This window comes from Anopheles maculipalpis, chromosome 2RL (assembly GCF_943734695.1).
Source record: "Anopheles maculipalpis chromosome 2RL, idAnoMacuDA_375_x, whole genome shotgun sequence".
Lineage (NCBI taxonomy): Eukaryota > Metazoa > Arthropoda > Insecta > Diptera > Culicidae > Anopheles > Anopheles maculipalpis.
Genome location: NC_064871.1, coordinates 96,038,321 through 96,059,688, shown reverse-complemented (window position 1 = coordinate 96,059,688; position 21,368 = coordinate 96,038,321). Strand labels below are relative to the sequence as shown.

Sequence of the window (21,368 nt, the reverse complement as noted above, 5' to 3'; positions counted from 1 at the left end):
CACTGTCAAGCGAGTGATAGTGCAATCGTGTTCTTGATGCGATAATCATCTTATCGTCTTAGACCTGGAAGCTGAATCCGTATGTAGGTCCCTGCTGATACTGCCGTACCAAAGTCCACCGTAACGCACCGAGATGATCTCCTCCCTGTGGTGGATCTCTGACCGTACTCGGGTAGCATAGACGGCGGAGAACCCTCTAACCTTTCGCGACATACAACGGACGGCCAATCAGCCACGTCCGGTGGACTTTGCGCCCGTTCGGGTGATCGACGAACGTCTTCCAGCCACAGCGACGACAACGCAATACTTCCAACGCGAGATGGATGCTCTTGATCAGCTGTTACGATCGTGTTTGTGCGGGACTGATGAGGTGACAACACGCATGGACGAACTCCCTTTCGGTTTGCGCCTACGCCATTCCAAAGTGTGGGCACGTGTGACATTCCCCAACCGGAGGTCTTCAACAAGCGCCCTGAACTTGCCGTGCGATAATCAATTGCAAACCCCATTTAACCTTCCACCAAGCTGCCGGTGCCGGTGCGACCGGGTGCTTAATTAAATTCCCGGCACACACAGCGTGGTAAGCCTGGTGCGAGGTCTTCACGACGGAAGAAACTGCATGCTTGAGCGTGGCGTACTTGACGCAGCTAGTACTATTACTGCCACTACTAATGCTACTATTTACATATCAGCTAATGGGTGAGGAAAGGGCCGTGTAGGGCAGACGAGGTCTCCAATGCCAGAAATGGTTAATCGACGCGAATGAATGGATGAACGTTTTGTAGCGTAGAATTCGATCATTACCACGATTACGCCCCTGGAGGATGCCACTTTTTCCATTTGAAGTGTGTATGCATTTTGATTAGGACGTTTGATTAGAGCTAAGAAGCCGTGGAGTTTAGGGTTTGGGGCTGCCGAGGGAGGTACGGGGATGGAGCATTATTACGCGAGTTTAGTTCAAGATGATCTGTATGTAGCGAGATAGCTAGAATTGAGTCATATTTGAATGAAGTTTTAGAAGACATCATAGAACTTTTATTACGAATTTGACTTAACTCTTAAGAAACCTTATTTTGTTTTACCTTGTTTGTGTTTTTTTGTTTTATGATTGTCTTTTTATGTTCTATTTCTTTTAGATCCATGACATCGAAATTGTCGTCTAATCGCTGGACGTTCAAATAGAACACTGAAACTTGGTGTTATTTTCCCAACCCTGAAGGAAGAGAGATTGAACACCCAATTGGGACCAAGTTTAACAGGACGCACCAATTGCAAGCGTGTGAGCACACAAATCACACCACCGAACAGCACCCGCAAGCAACGCCAACACGATGCTGGTCGCGTTGAATTTGAGGCAGAAATTTCTGACACTATGCGGCATCACAGCTGCGGCCGTAGCCGCGTCATTAGTGATCGGACAAAGATTGATACCGCAGTCGATACTGACCGGTATCGTTTTTTACCTCATTTCCGGCGATCGGCCCTCGACCGTGTACGCGAGCATCGTGTCACTGCCGCGGGACCTACGGTAAGGACAGGCGGGGTGTGGCCTCTGAAACTAAATCTCTTGCGTTGTAGCGGTAGCATTAAGAAGAGAGCATCCCCGTCCATCAGCATCTAGAAGGTCTCCTACTGTTGCGTTCGACTGATATGCTGCACTTTGCCATGCACGCATGCTGCTGATGATGATTTATGTCACCGTTGAAACGGTGTGGTCTGGTGATTGTTTCTAAGTAGCGATAACACGTTCTAATGCGCCGGCTCGCCTATATCCGTGCGTTTGTGTGAGTGTGGAAAGCGTTAGTTGGGGCGGAGACATTTGGGACGCATGTTTGATTCAATTCTCGCACCCGTTCTGAAATTGCACACCGCAGCTCCATTCCTAATGACCCTCCGGGCAAGCGGGGATCCCGGGTAAGCGAGGAAGCGCGAAATGTTCGTATACGTAATACTTTGCCGAGCAATTTCTCCGGGCTATCGCAAACCTAGTATCCGTGGCACCAGTGGTAACACTCGTTAAATCATGCCAAATTACAGTCGGTCGGTCGTTCGTTCGGTTATCTCATGCATCCAGCCAACGGTTGGTAACGCGCGTCATGATACCTTTCAATCAGGTTTTAAATTCAACAGTTATCTTGGTGCATAAATTGTGATGCAGATCAGAAAGTGGGAAATTAAGATCATTTTCAGGGCAGCAAGTGATAATACTCCAAATGTCTCATGTAATAGTTTGATCTGGGAATGATCGTAAACTTGAAATATTTGTTTTACGTTTTCAGAATCACTTAACAGTTAGAAAGAAGTACTCAAATAGAATTGGGATATTTTAGAGCTATTCTGCCAATGGACACAAGATATTTTCACCACCTGGTCCTTAGATTTCTACGTCTTTAGTTATTCGGTTGCAATTTGGAGCATACGTGGAGTTCTCATATTTAAAGTGGATTGTCAAACTATCAAATTTAAAATCTGTACACAATATTTCGAACTTCGCAAAAGGAATATTATAAAGTTACTAATTACACCTGTCGAGTTTTCAATCCAGGTTTGAAAACTGTGTCAGTAAACTGTGCTCCGGAATCTAAAATCCTATGCTCTGAGATTCAAATAAATTAGACTCAAGTTAAATAATGATTAGTGAATTTTTCATTACTACTACTTACTTTTTTTACTAGTAAAATACTCAAGTAATGTAGATGAGATGAAAAATGAACCATAAAAAACTTTAACCGTAATTTTGTAATTGATTTATCGTGACGAGATCTTGCTAGTAATATGTTTGCTTATGAGTAATTTAAACATCATTGTTGAGAGCGTGTTACTAGCAACTCACAATTTGCATCGCGTGCAGCGCAAAAAGGTCGCCGTAAATTGTCGTTTCATTGTGACTTTAATGATGGTGTGATGATTAACTGTGAAAGCGTTGAAGTAGCGCTTAACCGGGTTGTCAGCAAAAACGCATTACTTTGCAGTACACCGGTAACAAAATCCAGAGATCTAATTAACTAAACTACTTATTTTTTCCCTTTTTCCGTCAAATAGAACTGCAGTTATCTTCCTGAAGCTTAACCTAAGCCTTTACCGATACGAGCGAGCCGGTGCGACGGTAGTACAAATCTTCGAGCGCGTTGTCGCCCGCCACCCGAACAAGGTAGCGTTCCTGATGGACGATGGGCAGCTGACGTTCGCCCAGGTGAAGCAGCTAGCCGACCGCATTGCGGCCCACTTTTACGCGAAGGGTTTCCGGAAGGGCGATACGATAGCGCTGCTGATGGAGACCCGGCTCGAGTATCCGTGCATCTGGCTCGGTCTGTCGAAGGTCGGCATCGTGACGGCGCTGATCAATTCGAACCTGCGGAAGGAAACGCTGCGTCACTCGATAACGGTGGCTAATTCGAAGGCAATCATCGTCAGTACGGAGCTGGCCGGAGGTGAGTGATAATAGAAACTGTCAATCAATCATCTTGGCCAACCACCACTCTGGGTTGGCCTGTCTTTTGTATGGATCCGGTGCGCTGCTAGCACCGGTGATGCGTGTGTTGGTTGTCTTAGTTGTCCGGTACGACGAGTTTCAAGCTAGGATACGAATTCTTGGTTTTACCGATTCATCTCGCTTCGGTGCACAGGCGGCAAAGGCTTTCCCGTTCGGTACATTTTCCCACAAAGAGCAGATAAGATGGCCGAAACTTTGCTAGAATCAGACCTGGAATGAAACATGTCTGTTTAGGTCCGATGCGAGGATGATGAAGTTTTTTGTTGTTGTTGTTGTTGGTTCTTCAGGATCCCCTTCCCGAGGATACCGAGTACCTGTAGGCTTCCTAGAAAAAGCCTACACGTACTCACAAAACCCTGCCAATATTACCCGAATCCGAACGCAATAGTGATCGGGGCCATTTTGCGGTCATCAATCGTATGCTCATTGTCAGCATTTGGTGGACCATTCGGGTAGGCACTGTTGAGGATTGATAACCTAAGCGTAGTTTTGTGTGTTTTCATTTTCCTTCACTCAGAAAAGATAGTTTCGTCCGGAATCCTTTCAGCCGGGACATAGGTTTCAAATGTGCACCATTTTTTTTTTGTATTATCCACACCCAGAGGGACATGATGGAGTAGTAGGTTTTTTTTGTTGTTATGACGAATGCAGGAGACATGATCGAAATTGAGCTTTTGAGGGATTTTTTAATTAAAAGTGAAGAGGTTGGCTTCCGATTTTCTGATGCAAGTTGGTGGAAATGAGCAGCAAACGGATGGGCGGCTGTTGCAGAGTATGCAAAAGGGTGGTAATTGAATTGGTTGAACGAGGCTTGATTGAACTACTAATCAGCATTTTGTGTACAAATCGCTTGAAGCTAAACATGCATTTGCATAGATGTTTTGATTGATTGTAGTTTTGTTTTAGTTAGAATTTATTTTCCACTGAGGCTGTCATGAGGGTGTATCCCTTACTTTCGGGCTAACCAAATAGCTAGGAAATGATGGAGGCTATTAGAGAATGTATGGATTACAAACGGCGAATTTCTGGAGGCTCTTCAAGAAAAAATACTACAAAAAGCACGGTCAAATTAATTTTCCTGCAGATCAATCCACGTAGCCGCAATTAGGCATTGCAATTATGACCGCTGAAAAAATGGATATCAAATGTTTTGAAACCTTAAATAAGCTCGAAGCTATTGGAGCTCTATTTGAGATTAATTCCAAGAAAAACTATTAATACCAGCTAAAAGACTTTGAGATGGTCAACGGGCTTCTGCTAGTCCCTCTTGGTGATCCCTTGACAGTGTGTACATAGTTCAGTTTGGGCTAAAGGATAGCATTCTTTTTTTTCGTTTCAATAGTGGTTGAAGGATTGATAGAGGCCATCGTGCCCTGAGTGGAAAATATTTTTCTAAGACCGTGCCAGACCGTTTCGCGGAATTTCTGGAGAAAAGATCGTCAACGTCAGCCCTTCATCTCTACTTACCAAGCCTTTGTCAATGTGGACGGCCTAGTACAATTTTAGCGGCCAGGTCGCCCGGTGCATTTCTTATTAAATGAAAAGCCATTAGATGGCCGGCATGGCCTTAGAAGGTCGTTAAGCTATGACGAAGAAGAACGTTTTAAAGCTAATATACTTAAAAATTTACAAAAACTTTTCCCTCACAGTAATTAAGAAATCATAATTCTTCCGTTAGCAAATTCGTCTGCTTTTTTTCTTCTCCCTCCAAGTTCATCCAACCACACACTACCACCTTACCAATACGACGTTGGCATAGACAAAAAACCGTTAATATTCCTACTGTCTTTTGCAGCGATCGCCGAAATAAACGAGCAGGAAGGCATAAAAGGCTTACCGGTACATCTATTCCGCACCGACGGTGCCGACACCAGCAGCAGTAGTGACCCATTGCCAGGTAAATGAGTTTTTATTCAATTGCACCCGTATTGGATTCCTTTGCAAAAAGCGTATTTTCTCTCTTCTTCCCTAAGAGGGGAGGGTGGGCATTAGAAACCTCTGACCCGATGCAACCCGATTCGATTTTCCTTTCCACGCTTTCCCGATGCTGATCCGATGCTTACGCCTTTTTAAAGCATTGTCCAAACGTTCCGAATCGTTTTGCTTCTACTATCGTTCACATTCATGGCCAGAGTACCGTGACCGATTTCTCAAGCACAAATCCACCTACCATAGCTAGTGTTCGAAGATGTGGTTTCAGCAGCCAGTAGCAGCATTTAAGAATATTCTACCGAGTCACTCTTACCACTAGAGAACTCGCTTTAGCTCGTTCGCAACGAGCAAGTGAACGAGCGTGGAAAGCGAACCGTCCCAGACATAGCAGAAAGATCCCTGTCCGAAACCTCTGCTGTTTTCCCATAAATTGCACACATCTCGATTGCGATGATGTATATTCGTGTGCTACCACCATTCGTACTGGGGCGCCATTTCTTCAGGCGAGCGCAACGTTGTGTTTCGTGGGAAACTCCATCCTTCCCATTGTAGCTGGTATATGTATACCTTTGCAGCCTCTGTCTGATCCTTCCCTTCCTACCATGACTGGTTGGGTGGCGTCGTTTGCACGAAGTTTTATCACCGAGCTGTGATGTGCGAAAGGTGTGAATTGTTCCGGTAGATTTTCCGAATATGGATGTGTGTTGTGGGGACGGGGTGGTCTCATATGTGACCGAGAAACGTGAAAGAGAGAGAGCCACCTACACCGAGAGCTTTTAATGCGATACGATATAATTGATAATCATAAATCATCTTCTCACGTGCGCACACAATTTTTCTGTTTTAGATGTCGAAGATTTAAGGCTCAGCGTGGATAGTGGCAGCAGTAGCTCAAACGTAGATTTAAGCGGTATCCCGAATGATATATCACCGAAAGATAAATTGGTTTACATCTATACGTCCGGCACGACCGGCATGCCGAAGGCGGCCGTCATCACAAACCTGAGGTGAGTTTTGAGTGGGGGATAAAGGTGTTTTCCCGGTGCTGTCATACCTTTGGGGGTGGCTGTTTCGTCCACGTGGTTTCGTTGCGTATTCTGGCGAGTCATTTATTTACCACAAGTTCATTTGTGGTATGTTTTGCTTTCGTCAAGTTTGCTCGATGTTTCTTTACAAATACATGAAAAGCGTTTTTTTTGGTTAAAATTTGAATTTTCTATTAGTTGTTTCAACTGTAAAGTTTTTAAGGGATCATTATTTTACTATTAAATATTGTAGATAATGTAGAGTGATAGTGTAGAAGACTTGTTTTTATTGTCAATTTTAAATTGCCTACGATTCCAAAGACTGTATTAATATCTATTGTTCTTCCATTTCCACGCCATTTTTTGTGCCATTTTTCTTGCGGTGTAACACACCCCCCGTTCGTAGTGTCATTTTTCTTACCAACCTTCATTGTTTGCCCTTATCAGCGCCAAAGTGTTTGTGGAGAGACCGACAGCAAACGTACAACAAATAAAACAAAACTTGCTTTCCCTTTTTTTTTACTGTCAAGGTACACGTTCATGGCCTTGGGATGCTATTACATGCTGAGCTTCCGCGATGACGACATCATTTATAATTCATTGCCACTGTACCATTCGGCGGGCGGTATGATCGGTGTCGGCAGCGTGCTGCTGTGCGGTGTGACAGCCGCCCTGCGCAAGAAGTTCTCAGCCTCCAACTTCTGGACGGACTGTATCCGGTACAAGTGCACGGTAAGATGGTGGTGGTTTCTGTGGTGGGCATGAAAAAGCTTCAGTATCTTCAAAGTTTTTCTTTTCTTTACTGTGCTTTTACTTTCCCCTTTGTTTGTTTGTGTCGCTGTGTAGGTGGCACAATATATCGGTGAAATATGTCGCTTCGTACTGATGACACCAGCGAAACCGACGGACACGCAGCACAGCGTGCGGCTCATGTTTGGAAATGGACTGCGGCCACAGATATGGCCTCAGTTTGTGTCGCGGTTTAACATTAAGCAGATCGGAGAATTTTATGGCTCAACCGAAGGCAACTCAAATTTGTGTAAGTATTTAAGCAAATAATGAAGTTCTCTCTCTTGTCGACTTAACGACCTTCTAAGGTCTGAGAATGGGATTTGAACTTCGGACCTCCCGTGTGAAGACTAATTGCAATTTGAATGTTTTCCAATTTTTTTTATAATAAGTGAACATCGACAACACGATGGGAGCCGTAGGTTTCGTTCCCAACTTCGCTAAAGCCATCTATCCAGTAACATTGATAAGGTAAAAGCTGTTCATTATTTAAAAAGAAAAACGAAAATAAATAATAAATCCTCGTGATAATAGGTGCGATGAAGAAACTGGTGAGATTATCCGAGGCCCGGATGGTTTCTGCATCAAGTGCAAACCGGGCGAGCCGGGTGTGTTTGTCGGTAAAATCAACCCTAAAAAGGCACTGAACTCGTTCGTCGGCTACGCGGACAAAGCAGCCTCAGAGAAGAAGGTTCTGCACGACGTCTTCCGCAAAGGCGACATTTTCTTCAACTCGGGTGACATTTTGGTGCAAGATTTGCTCGGAAATTATTACTTCAAGGACCGAACGGGCGATACATTCAGGTATGGAAAATGGATTGCATGAAACAATAGAGGGAATCATATTATTTCACGTAAAAAAAAAAAAAAAATCGTTCTAGATGGCGCGGTGAGAACGTAGCTACATCCGAGGTGGAGGGTGTCATCACAACGATCGTAGGGTTAAAGGATTGTGCCGTTTACGGTGTGGATGTAAGTAAAGGATTCTTCGTGCTCGATAGAAAAAGAAACTAATTTATCTCCTTCGACACTCGATAGATCCCCGAAACGGAAGGTAAAGCCGGTATGGCCGCGATCGTCGATCCCGACAATAAGGTTGATATGGAACAGCTAGCGGCCGGAATTCGGGCCAGTCTGCCAGCGTACGCAAGACCTCTCTTCATACGCGTCCTATCCGAGGTACCGATGACGACAACGTTCAAGCTAAAGAAGCGAGACCTGCAGGTGGACGGTTACGATCTGAACAAAATTAAGGATCCAATTTATTTCCTCCAAAGCAACGGTACCTATCGATTGTTTACCGCAGAAGATCACGAAGTCATCAAGAGTGGTAAAGCAAGGTTATGAGCGTGAAGATTGTGCTTTAAACCATCAGTAGTTGCACGAACGGTGGACGGTGGAGTGTAGACATATTTTTGATTGTAGAATTTCGTATGTATCGTTTTAATTGTGTCATGTAGAATCATCCCAAAGGTATCCCCACCCCCGAGATAAGAAAAAACTGACTGAAATTATTAATGGAAAATAGTATGAATGTGTATCGAAAGACAATCTCGATTGGATAGGTAAAGATCTTTGTACGATAAGAATGATTTGCATTTGTGTTTGTGCGCTCTCGATCTAGCGACTGCTAAGGAATCTTAATCAGTAGCAATAAAATTAGGCTTCTATATCACTACACCGGAGTGCAATGTTTTTAATCTATATTATGGTAATCAAAAGCTGACATACCTGCGTTAGTCAATATTGAGAAAAGAGTCGCACTTTTATCATTTAATTTAAAGCATGAATGCGTGAAGTGATATTTTTTAGGCTTTCTATTTGACTTCCAATTCTAATGCACCGATGCGTTCGAAACAAAAACCTGCAATCTGTGCACACACATACACGCGGTTGGGAAAGGTCACACAACGCGCAATGTGTGAATTATTAATAAAAAAAAAGAAAAGCTATCTCTCAAAACCGAGAAGCAGAAGGAAAAAAACAACACGAGGCAAACAAGCCATGCAGAAATTATCAAATATAGAGAGGATGCATAAATTTCCAATATTTTACCTACCTCACGCGATCGAGTTGGCTCATTTGCGAGCCACTCGTCAACCCGTTTCGCGTGTTTGCATATCAGTTGGTGCGTTTTTTTGCTGGCGGTGGCCAGCATGCAAATTTTCGCCATATTGCCATACCACACCTTGCCAATGTGTGCCCGTCAATGCTTTAAAAACAAAACAAAACCTTTGATGCCGGGTGCCGGGAAAGGAGAAGAAATTAAATGTATAATATGCGCGCGAGAAGAAAATAAACGCTAATGTTTGTATTAATTTATTTTCGACATATCAAATTCGCCGCGCCGCTTTCCGCGTGTAGGAAAAGGCGGTGGTGAAAAAGCTGCAAATTTTGTCCACTTTACTCTAGTTTGTTTTTCGTGGCAAATAGATGGATGGAAAAACAGCAAAATGCGTTACCCAAGCGGTGGGGATTTAATTTCCATAAAATTCAATTTAGCACTTTTCGATTTGCTTTGGCAACCCCGTCGTGGGCCGTGGGCTGCATGTCGCGATGCATGTACCACACGCCTCATCGCGCCTCATCCTCCTCATCCGTTTTCATCATAGTGTCACAACACTTAGCTAGTTGTTTGGAGGAATCATTGTGGAGCAACGGTTTTCGGGATGGAGAACTGTTGTGTTTGAACTGGGAAGGGATAGCGCTGCAAAGCATACTCACACACACGCGCGCGAACACATACACGATATGCTAAAGTGACCGGACACACAAAAGGCCGCTTGCATGCTTTCCGTGCAAACAAGTGCACACACACTGCGAGGTGTCCCTGGTAGTGTTTATGCAAATTTGGTGTTGCTATTGTCATAACAAATACTTATCGTCGCATAACCAATTAGCGATGCGAACTGCACCATCCTCCATCCTTCACAGGGGGTGAGGGGAGCGGTCCGTCGCAGTCGCTGGGTCGGTTGGGTGGGTGGGATTGCGACGATAGAATAACCACCGTGGAAAGGGCATCTAACGGGAATTAAATTGCTTTTCTGCACTATCACTCACTATGGGTTAGGAAGAGAAAGGGAGAGAGAGAGAGAGAGAGAGAGAGAGAGAGAGAGAGAGAGAGAGAGGAAGACAGAGGGTGTGGACTGTCAAAATGTATGATTCACGATACGTGCGCTATTAAAAGCCCCGGCGCGGGGGTTATGATTGAACAAATCAGAATGTTATCGACAGATTAGGGGAAAACCCCGAACCACTGGAAAAATGGGTAAGGCGCGGGCGGTAATGTCACCTTGTGCGTGCGTGCGGTATTTCGGGGAAAACTATTTCCCTAAGATTGATGATGGTCGCTATCGTACTAAGCGCGGTTACGTAGTGTTTTGTGGACTGTTAGTAGATCGTAGATCGGTCGGTTGGTAAGGGCCAGGTGCTCTTCGATAAAAGTGTTGATCGTTAGTTTAATGGCACAGACGGTGGCTTTGTATTATCGATGAATATTTACATTACTTACCCGTCATTGCGTTACATTGGCGCGGTTTTGTTGGGCCGTGGTGGTGGAGCAGCATGGTGGTTTACGCTGAAAGGTACCGGGCGTCTCCATCTGTCGCGTTTGAAGCGTTTTGTAAAAGGAGGGGATGCAAATTGAAATCTTTTCAGGGTAAGGGAAGGTAAATATTAGTGTTTAATTGGTCATGGATACAAAATATTAATTTTACATCTATAAAATGGTAAAATTTTGGATAAATATAAATGAAAAGAAAAAAAAATACTTTCCAATTTTTCAACTACTTCCAACTGGTTTCGATACGTCTACTAGGTATAATCATCCTACAGCGTGAAGACCAGCGACGCTATTGCCTCCATCACAGGGCGGCCTTAATATATACCCTTTTAAATTGGTTTTTAAACCGAAAAATGTTTGATGGTAAATCAATTGCATTTTGGCACTTTTTCTTCCAATATAGTGTTAAATTATTAGTTTGTTGAGCAAACGCTCTTAACGATGATTCAAAATTATTTTACAGAAGATCAAAAAAGACCTTAAAACTATTAAAATTTACTCAATTCGTCGAAGCGAAAAGAAATGCCTATTAAAAACTGCCAAAATTTCCACTAGCCCAGGATTGAAAGGTTCATTTTACGTAGCGTATCAGCCTATCTACACTTCAGGTGCATGAATTATAAATTGCTCCGACAGGCGCGCGCTTAGCACGACAAGCCGCTGACAGCGAATCGATGGATTTCACCATTTCAGTTCACTGTGTACGAATGACACATTCGTTACATTGTGCAACTGCTAAAAACAAAGCCTAAATTGGCCGTTCTCTACCCCGCTGGTAGGGTTGGAAATCTATCTTCTAAGCGTCAAAATTTTGTAAAAATGCATTTATGACACATTTCATACGAAAACCGAAAACCAACTCAACGCACACTCGCTCGTATGCTCCCTTACCTCGTACAATCCACCATCGTCTGGACAAATCACGTGGAACACAATCCCCCATACCCGACACGAACACATTTAGACATTTGCAACATGAAAGAGCGAAAAAGTTGCAATGTGGAGCTCTCAAACTCCCGGACTCCTCCTGATTACCCCATCTCAAAACGGTCCCCCTGAACTGAAGCCGTTTGCCATGTTTTCGGTGCACTAATGGATTTGAGTTTGCGATAAGTAAAGCGATGGTACACACAAAAACACATGTTTTTATCAAAATGACAGATGTTTGAATTGAATCTCTGCCCGTGATGCGCTCTCGGGCGCGTTGAATGTAGGACATCGGTCCTTCCACACATCGAGATCGAGAAACGCCGTATTATGAACGGAACGGACTGGTTTGAGGGGTGCAGCAGTGTGTGTGTGTGTGTGCCTGCTGGTCGACGGTGTAGGACCATTTTCCGCAAACATATTTTAAGGACCGATGGGGTTATGTCTCAAATTCGTCATCGTTCGTGATTACGTTTGGCGAGGAGTTGAAAGCTTCCGGATTCGGGCTGCTCCAAGTCATACCGGAACCGGGTTTTATTACAAATTAATTTCGACATGATGGTAAAGCTTGTTCAACGAGCGTTTGGAGTGATTTGGGTTTCGAATCGAATCAGATAAATGTAGGCTCAACGTAATTCTGGAAGAGGATTTGGGGGTTTTCAGTAGTCATCAGAGGTTTGATTGGTAATTGGCAGAATTGACAGAAGCTTTAAAATTTTAAAAATTACAAGCAATTTTCCTCATTTTTGGTACCTCAGTTACACTTCCAAAATCGTTTCACAATTTATTCTCCACCATATAGGGCAAAAATTTGTTGATTTCAATTATTGTTTGCTTTGAAACAATGTCTCGAACGTCCATTCGAACCCATGCGCTTCCGTGCCATTGCACTGCTGCTACCACCGGCACAGTTGCAGAACGGGCCGTTTGATGCGATAATCATTGGTGAATTGTTCGGCCGAATGTTTATCTAGCTACCGGCAGCAAGGGCCAAAGCTGGCTTGCCTTGTACGTCACAACAGGCAACAACAAGCATGACAGCAGAAGCGACAACACTCCAACGTACGTACCGGCTGGTGTTTGGGTTTTGTATTTATAATCGCAGCATATGCGGCAAAGTGTGTGCAAACATCACTCACTGCGTCGAGGCATTCACGGGCCAAGGAACGCAGAAGGTAGCGCAAATGATGCTAGCATGAAGCTCGAGTAGCATGAATGAAAATGGGTTTAAGAATCAATAGGAAAAAGAGAAAATTTAATTTTAATTTTCAATTTTGTTGTTGTTTTCTTAATTTTTTTAATTTTCTTATAGTTTATTAAAGTTTTACTGATACTTTTAGATTTCTCTCATAGTCGAAGAAAATTCTATAGTCCTGAGCTCTTTGACATTTTTTTGCCTCAGATGTCATCGAAAGAAACAAGTTTAAACGAGTTTGATAGAATTGCGTGTACGAGTGTAAGCTAAAGAGAAAAATGAAAGGCATAGATTTCCCAACGATAAAAGTAATTCAAGAACAGTAATGCTTTCCTGCAAGCGCTAGGCTCTATCTATAGCACCACTCAGCTGTCAGGATGAGGATTTTTGATTTTTGCTTCTGTCGAAAACAGTAGTAGCAGCAATCTTCCTGAAATAGAGAGAAAGAACAAACGATCGGAAAGAGAGAAAGAGAGAATGAAGAAAAAAGTCCATTGTTGGTCGGATTAGTCCTACCCGGTATGTGCCGGTGCTAGAGCCTTGGTTGTTCTTTGGAACGTTTTCCCATCGCTTCATGCCTCGGCTCAAGTCACAAACTCAATTTTCACCATCCTCTCTGTCTTTCACTCACACTTCCCAATTCTGCCCCACTTACCTGAGCGATGGGAAGATGTCGGTGTTGAGTGATCCCACGGGTACTTGTACTGCTGCTGCTGCTGCTGCTGCTGTACCTTCTTGTTGTGTTCCGGTGCCAGGCCACGTGGATGAAGGTGAAAACTTTGAATCGCTGAACCTGACGTAACGACAACATGGGTTTCCGTCCAGCCTTCCTGTCTACTGCCTGCCGAGCCCGAAGTCCTCCCCTCCAAAAACTGCCCTAGACTTCCTGGAGGAAAGGCTCTCTCGGAGCCCGTCGGTGCAGAACAGTAGTCCTGCATTTGGCATCCGCTTATCTCACCGAAGAACTAAATAATAAGATAACACATTTTGAGAAGTTGGGCACGTTTTCTCAACTCCCCCATGCATCAATTCTACCGTTCGCTACAGGAATCGGGAACGGAGGAAGAAGGCTAGCTGGCAGGAACTCTTCCACCTGCACGAGTGAGTTTGTTTTGGGCTAGTCTGGCTGCGCTAATAATCGGAGCGTTGTTCGAGAGTTGTTAAACATTGGTGGAAATCGCTTACCTTCGTCTCAGAAATTACTTTCCCGGTGCTAGACATTCGCACACTAATCACAACTTTGGAAAATTTAGAATTTCTAACAAAACTCAAATCCATGCACCAACTACAATACCCTCCCCCTTGGTCAGCTCTCTAAGTTGCCCTTCGCTCAACAACGGTTTGTTTGGGTTAGGATTTAAAAGCTGTCCTGAGCAAAAGGTAGAAAAAACCCCCACCATTTATATCCCAAACCCAAGCATGTGTCAGTAGCACCTGACACCGGTTTCGCTTTCTTATTGGCGTCACCACACAGGTGACGGGGAAGCTCCATTCAAACCGTTCCGTATAGCAATTCCGAGGTTCCGAGGACGAATATGTATGTTTTTTTTTTTTATTGCTTCCCCAAACGGTGAGTAACTTTGAGTAGGAACACTAGAAACAAAAAAGTAGCCCACTGATCGCGACGGTTCAGTGTAATCGAAAGAGCAAGAGCTTCTTTGGACGAATATTTCCCTACCGAGGACACTTTCTGTCAGCTGGACGCAACTGACGCTGGATGCTGTGTGTACGTTTGCGTTTTTCTTTTACTTTCGGGTGGGTCATGCAATAGTCAAAAAAATCTTGCCAAAGCTCCATCTAGGTCGTAAAAACTAAACATCGAAGTAAAACAGACTGCAGCAGGGTGCACGGGGACAGCAAGAGCAACAGCATGTGGCGCATCGTTATTGGAATTGGCACAGCTGTAATTAATGATTTTCGATTTCCATAAATATTTTACACCGCACACCGGATGGTCGGAACAGCCTCGGTGGGAAGGTTTGAGTGAGGGAGGGAGACAAGAGGATGGTTAAAATCTGTTCGACTGCAGTGCGAGCTGAACGTAGCTGGAATGGAAGTCACAGCAAGTGAAGCGTGCAAAACTGCAGTTGATAGAGGTGTACGAGATGAGATTTGTGTTAGTGACAAGTTGGTCATTTTTCAAATCGGTGATTTCTTTCGGTACTTGAGTATTACGGTGGATTGTGGATTTAGGTACAAAGCGATGGTTAGGGTATTGAAGGCTTTCTTTTATCTTAAAATTATTTAGGCGTCACCTACCTTAATAAACATTTCAGTAAAATTAGCAATTGCATACTTTTAGGCGCTATATGACTGTCAGTGAATGGTCAGTAATATGGTCAAGCTGTGTAGAATAATGTATAGGAAAGAGCAGCTTTTTAAAGATTATACATTTATGTTCTTATGAGTTCAATACAAGATATTTATCAACTAGAAATAATCGTTGTATAATAATAAGTTGTAAAATAAATAAGCTCTGTCAGGTTGATGCTAATGCATTTTACAATGTTCTACCAGTCTCATTGGAAACATTGTGAAAAACTAAACATTTTATTGATTCAAAACGTTTCCAGATTGTCGTTCCTACAAAATTGAAGCCCAAACCATTGCACCCACACCACCGTCTGTAGCTAAGAGTTTTAACCTGGCGAGAGGGTAAAATCTCGACGACTCAGGTTTTGTGCCAGGTTTTACAATAACCCCATCTGCTGTCCTCTTGTTTGTTCGCAACTTTTACACACCTGCACAATGCTTCATTGCAGTAGTTTATGCCGGAATAAATTCCAATACCAATAGCGAACGGTAAAGCCCGCGAGGGTCCTGCCGGGACGGAAACTTTACTTAATTGAATTTTAAAGAAAATTTATTTCGTCCCCACTCCCAACCAGCGGTGTGATTTGGCTATGAAGCGTCGATTTCTGCATTAAGAAGTTCGCATTCGTGTTGCAGCTGATCGGTAGCTAGAATGTGCTGGCGTGAGAAGGAGGAAGTTTCAAGTAATGCTCCAACCGTACAAGTGGATCGACTTCTTAACCAGTTTGGTGTAAGCAAAGAAGAATGTTCAATAGAGAAAGTGTTGGGAAAATGAGTTTTAAAAAATGTAGGGAAATAGTGTAATGTCAGCTAGGTGAGTAGGGTGTATGGAATTGATCACAGTTTATGGAACTATTTTATGAAAATTGTTAGTTCAGTTTCAAGACAGGATATTTGAGTAAACTTTTTGTTTTGTCTTCCGAATGAGTGGACGTCAATCGGGCTCCTAAAGATATGCAATCATGCGTCGCGCCAGGTTAATCGACGTTCGACACATAGGAAGAACTTATTCATTATCTTTTTAGAATAATTTGTTTTCTTTATTTTATTCATCATTACACATTGCATGAAATATTGACGTTTGCTTCGTACATTCACAATTAAACTGTGGTGAAGATTGAATGGGAAAAAAGAGCGCCTGAATTGCGGCTAGACAAATCAATCAAATGCACAATTATGTGTATGATTTTTGCGCTCCAAGATCATTGCTTCTCTTTACACCCCGCCGCCCCTCATGCCCCTTCGTCCCTTCTTGTGGCAACATCCTTGCAAACATAACCGCATATACACGTTTGCGTAGTCAATGCAAAAAGAGAATCCAGATAGAGAGTAAGAGAGAGAGAGAGAGAGAGAGAGAGAGAGAGAGGTAAAAAAGGCAAAAAATACCCCATAATCCACCAAGCAGATGTGATGGCTTCCGACCGGCAAGCTTTTGACATTATTAATTTTCAATAAAATCAATTACCGAACACATCAGCCACAGAGCAGCGCAGATCCGGCACTGAGTCTGGTGTATTTTGCGAAATGTAATTATGTGCGGAAGATTTACGTTACAACACGGACCCCCCCCCCCTGTCTCTCTCTCTCTCTCTCTCTCTCTCTCTGTGGGTGTGTGTTAGTGCCCGCCTTTGTGTATGGGTGTGCTTCGTCGTCCTGTTTTTTTCTGCATCATTATTTGCTGCATGTGCTGGCAACACCGCCAGGACCCCATTAATGTATTTTCCCGACTCCACGTACCTGTGTGTGTTTTGGCAGCGGAACGTTAGCTGTCAGCGTGCTTTTATGCTTTTATGCTGTTGCAAAAAAAAAAAACGGAGTCTTCTGTCACTGACAGAGTGACAACTATGGCCAGTTGAAAATGGGCTTCATGAAGCGAAGCGTTCTGCCATTCTATCGAGGTGAGCGTGTGTGCCATGTTTGTAAGCATTTTCCTTAACGTGTAACGTTTTGGGGTATGAAAATGGTTCCAAACAAGGTGTAAATTGAACCGTAAAACGCCAGTTCCACAGGCGATGCAAATTTGTTTCAATGGAAGGGCTGCTTTGAGCGGTTTGATTGAAGGAAGCGCGTAAAGCAAATCAGCAATCATAGCAAGCTGCATCGCATTTTTTGGTTGTGAAACTAAATTGGACATTTACACACATAGAAAAAAGCGTCAGTCACCGTCGGATATGCCTCCTATATGTGCTATCTGCAATTATTGGCTTATTGAAGATATTATTGCGCTAAGATGTGGCCATCTGTATCACGACACCTGCATAAAGAAGTTTAGGAAGAAATCCATCTTGCCGTGCTCGAAGCTGGGAAGAGAACAGTGGATGCGATGCAACGAATTTTGGCGCTCGCCTGAAGCGAGCTGGAATGGTGGCAGACGCCGTAGGCCCGTTTATCTCAAGTTCGACGCAAAAATGTGTCAGCATAGAAAACGTTTCTTTAAGCTGTTGGAGGAAATCAATGCGGTAGAAAAAGAACTAAGGACGTACGGACAGCTAGTTGCGGAAGGAACGTGCTACAGTTGTGGACGAGCAGTTGAGAGCCAACGGCATGCTGCAAGTTTGAAACGGAGCATTGAAGATGAGGTTGGGGGAAAGAAAACAGGAATCATTTTGAGTACAGAAAGCGAAAGTTCAAACTAAACAGTCGAATGAACCAAATTTAGGAGTCGTGTTAGTGAAAGGAATTTTGTTGGTTTTTGTTTGGAAATAAATGGATGATTTATGTTAAGTATTATCATTAAAAATTGTGGGTGGATTAGTGAAAGGAATTTTGTTGGTTTTTGTTTGGAAATAAATGGATGATTTATGTTAAGTATTATCATTAAAAATTGTGGGTGGATTAGACCAGATCTCTCTCTCCGAAGACTTGCCTAGAGGAAGACGTAGGTCCTCATCATCCGAGGTGCTTTTAAGAGACATCGTCCATAGGAATCATAGCCAGAATCTGTCTCGTGTATTAAGTGTCCAATCGAGATTTAAAAAAAAAATATCAACAACTACTAAAAACGAGAGCAACTCTTAATATTATGGAAAAATTATTAAAACGCTCACTGTTATGAGTTTCAAACTTAGCACACTATCGTTGGCAATTACTACCCAAGTCGTATTACGTAGCACTACATTCACCCAGACACCGTAGATCCCCTGTAATGCGATACCCAAATCCTACGATATCCCTTATTTAACCTAAGAATCGTTATCTTCCACCAACCACGGTACTTGCGGTGTACGAAATCGTTTACCTTCATTCCAACGCGTATGCTCCGTTTCTCCCCAAAACAGCCCCAACTGCAGCAGCAGCTGCAACGACAGCGCCCTGCAATTGCATCGTTTGATCATTGGTTTTCCCCGAAATGTACTCCCGCACGATGCACAGTTTGACAGTTGCGATTAACAGTTCCGACGTATGCAAAACGCAAACGTGTATTTCTAATTTAATTGAACTAACCGCCAACCTCCATCAACCAACCTGGTGGGAAGCGCCGCGTGGGGATGTAATTTCGCGACCACAATCCTTTGGATCCGAACAGCCGAAAGGCTCCATCAGACGTTTCTGTTCGTCTTCTGACGTCTTGTGTGCGTGAGGACGTGCACCTTTGGTTGCCCCTGTCCCGGGGATGCATTCTCGAGGTTTATTTCATCTTCCAAATCCAGCACCGTTCGGTGGGTGAGTTGAGCAACGGAGCGTCTACTACTGTGCACCGGGAAGACTTCATTCCTCTGGATGCAGGTATGCACAGCAAGGGAAGAATGAGCAGTGAGATGTACTTTTGCGAATGACATCTTTGAAAGGTATGCAGAGAGCGAGATCTTTGGGCCGCGTTGTGCGTTGTATAAGCATCCAGGGTAGGTTGCACTGTAACAGCAGGCCCTAGAGTGCTTATCCACCAACTGATATGTGACATGAAAGCTTGGCTGCCCGGTTGATGTTTATGGTCGAAACTGGTACAAGGTTCTCAAGACTTTGGCCTTTCCGGTGCAATACTCATACAGCCTCCATTAGACGCAAGCAGCAAATGTCGGCACTATCATTAACAGTTGAACATGCAATCTAGACAGCATGACGAAGGAAGTACGGAGAAAGCACGTCAAGGTGCGTTCAGTTTGGCTGGCAGACTCTTGCAAATATCCAAAGGTATTATGGTTGGGTCGCAGGGTAATGTAACGTTAGGCCTTTATGGTTTTGTGTGTGTGGTTTTATTATATGTCCGTTGAAGATTTGTGTAAGGTATAGCTAATATTTGATGTAACTAATATCGGGTTTTGGCTTGCTTTTTTCATTCAAATTGAATATTTTTTTCTTTATGTTTTATTATATTTTATTTTGAATATTTACTCAAAGATGCTTTGAGCTACAATTTGTGTTTGTGTCTTACTAGCGTTCTTTTATCATATAACTAAATAGATTCAAATGCTGCTATCACATGAAATAGGAAAACGAAGGAATAACAATTCAATAATCACTCTAAATAATTATCACTATAACCTGTACATTCCAAGCCAATCAACAACGAACCTCCATGGCTTGGCAATCACAACAGGGATTCTTTTCTAATTTCCACCAAACATTCCGGCTTGCCGGTGACAGGTACGCTTCACGGGTGGCCTCTCGGGCGATTGTCGGAAAAGCTACCTTGGTAGTTTAATTTTTGACTACACGCGACAGGGAAAAAGAACAATCTATCCCGTGAGAATTTATGGAAAATGCTTCTAGGTACGGAAAAAGTTCAGTTTAAGGACATTTTTCAAGCAAACTGAAAACCGCCATTGCACTGCGTTTGACATTACCGAAAAGGTCAGTGTATTGAATAATTAAGGAGGATCATTTGAGGTTTTTTTTTCGAAACAAATCTATTATAAACGACGCTACGTAGCATTCAATTCTCGAACGATTTGTACTTCTCTTTAGTAACTCGCGTCGCACGCTGTGATGGAACGACAGGCTGAAATGGTTGGACATTCACAGTATCAAAACAGGTCACTTCTGCAAGTGCTTGAAATCGTTTGCAGCGTTCGAAGCTGTTAATTTGTTTCTGTCACAAACAGCCGAGAAAAATGGGTGTGAAAATGTCTAACGATTCGCGCGTACCTTGCGCGATGACTGAAAACGCTTTCCATGTCCATGTACGAATGTTTTGATCGTGTGCTTTCAATGGCAAGAAATGTTATTTTAAACTGCATATGTGTTCTGCATTCAAAAAAAAAAAAAAAAAACAACATGCAAAGTACAAACGAACTTCATTTTAAAATGAAGTTGAAATATACTTTGTTATATAAATAACTCTGTAGAGAGCTTTTCTATGCTGAACATTTCATGTGTGTAATTTTTTAGTCCATATCCATCCGAAAAGGTCCCGATTTTCTATTTTTGCTGTTCGTCGCCCGTAGTACAAGCCATCAAACATCCCGTCACTAAATGTGGATTTTTGGGCACGCTCGCTCTCATTCTCTTTTTTGTAGTTTCTTTGGGGCCGTGTTCGCCTTCACCCGGTGCACTGGCGGGAGATTGATTTCATATCAGTGCGCTGCTGGAGTCTGATCTTGCCGATAGCTTTCCGATACTGGTGCGTCGGTTTTTAACGGGCAGGAGATTTTTAACAAGATATCAAGAAAATCTGGTTTTGGCGTTTGAAAAATCACTGCTCGCCCCGAAAAACCGGAAAGTCGAAAACCGATCTCCTCGAACTCATGTCCCGTAGTGCTTTCGTAGAGCGATGGCAAGGCGTAGGCGAGCCGAGAAGCGAAAAGGTTCAAGCGCACAGCTTGTACGAGTGCTGCTCAGGCTTGTGTCCTGCGAAGTTTATTATTGTTACTGTCATTTCCGGCGCACCGGAAGGATGATAGCAGGGGCGCAGCAAAAAGTACTCGAAACAGAGATGTCGGCGGCATGGTTTGGGAGATGAGGTGGAGCATCTTTGGAGACGGCAAGTGCTTCGATGATACTTGAGAAGCCGGTTTCGAAATGATTGCAATTTGAAGGTATTGCTGTGCAAGTGATGGTTGGGATGGTGGAGTGATGCCACCAGCAAGAAGCTTGTTGAATGCTTGTTAAGAATAGTTTGTACAAGCTGTGGTTTTGAGTTGAAGTTGATTCATTTATTGAAAATGTATTGATGCTTAAAAATAGCGTCGCATT

At 43.3% G+C, this 21,368-nt stretch overlaps 3 protein-coding genes across 4 annotated transcripts in view; 2 read left to right on the top strand and 1 right to left on the bottom strand.

The window, feature by feature from the left end:
* LOC126567999 (sodium-dependent nutrient amino acid transporter 1-like) overlaps positions 1-21,368 on the bottom strand; it is a 322,406-nt gene that overhangs the window by 208,481 nt on the left and 92,557 nt on the right. The window lies entirely within an intron of this gene.
* LOC126568014 (protein CBFA2T3) overlaps positions 1-21,368 on the top strand; it is a 416,394-nt gene that overhangs the window by 324,736 nt on the left and 70,290 nt on the right. The window lies entirely within an intron of this gene.
* On the top strand, positions 1,292-8,586 carry LOC126567966 (long-chain fatty acid transport protein 4). The gene is made up of 10 exons (XM_050224352.1): positions 1,292-1,528; positions 3,043-3,431; positions 5,289-5,390; positions 6,273-6,432; positions 6,981-7,182; positions 7,297-7,489; positions 7,632-7,710; positions 7,774-8,043; positions 8,121-8,211; positions 8,278-8,586. The coding sequence occupies exons 1-10, from the start codon at positions 1,332-1,334 to the stop codon at positions 8,584-8,586; spliced, it is 1,992 nt and encodes a 663-aa protein (XP_050080309.1). The 5' UTR covers positions 1,292-1,331.

Excerpts from the sequence above, each read along its gene's own strand:
- LOC126567966 (XM_050224352.1), top strand. The coding sequence starts at position 1,332 with ATGCTGGTCGCGTTGAATTTGAGGCAGAAATTTCTGACACTATGCGGC. Across the intron at positions 6,433-6,980 it reads GCCGTCATCACAAACCTGAG|GTACACGTTCATGGCCTTGG; the intron begins GTGAGTTTTGAG and ends TTTACTGTCAAG. Across the intron at positions 7,711-7,773 it reads TATCCAGTAACATTGATAAG|GTGCGATGAAGAAACTGGTG; the intron begins GTAAAAGCTGTT and ends TCGTGATAATAG.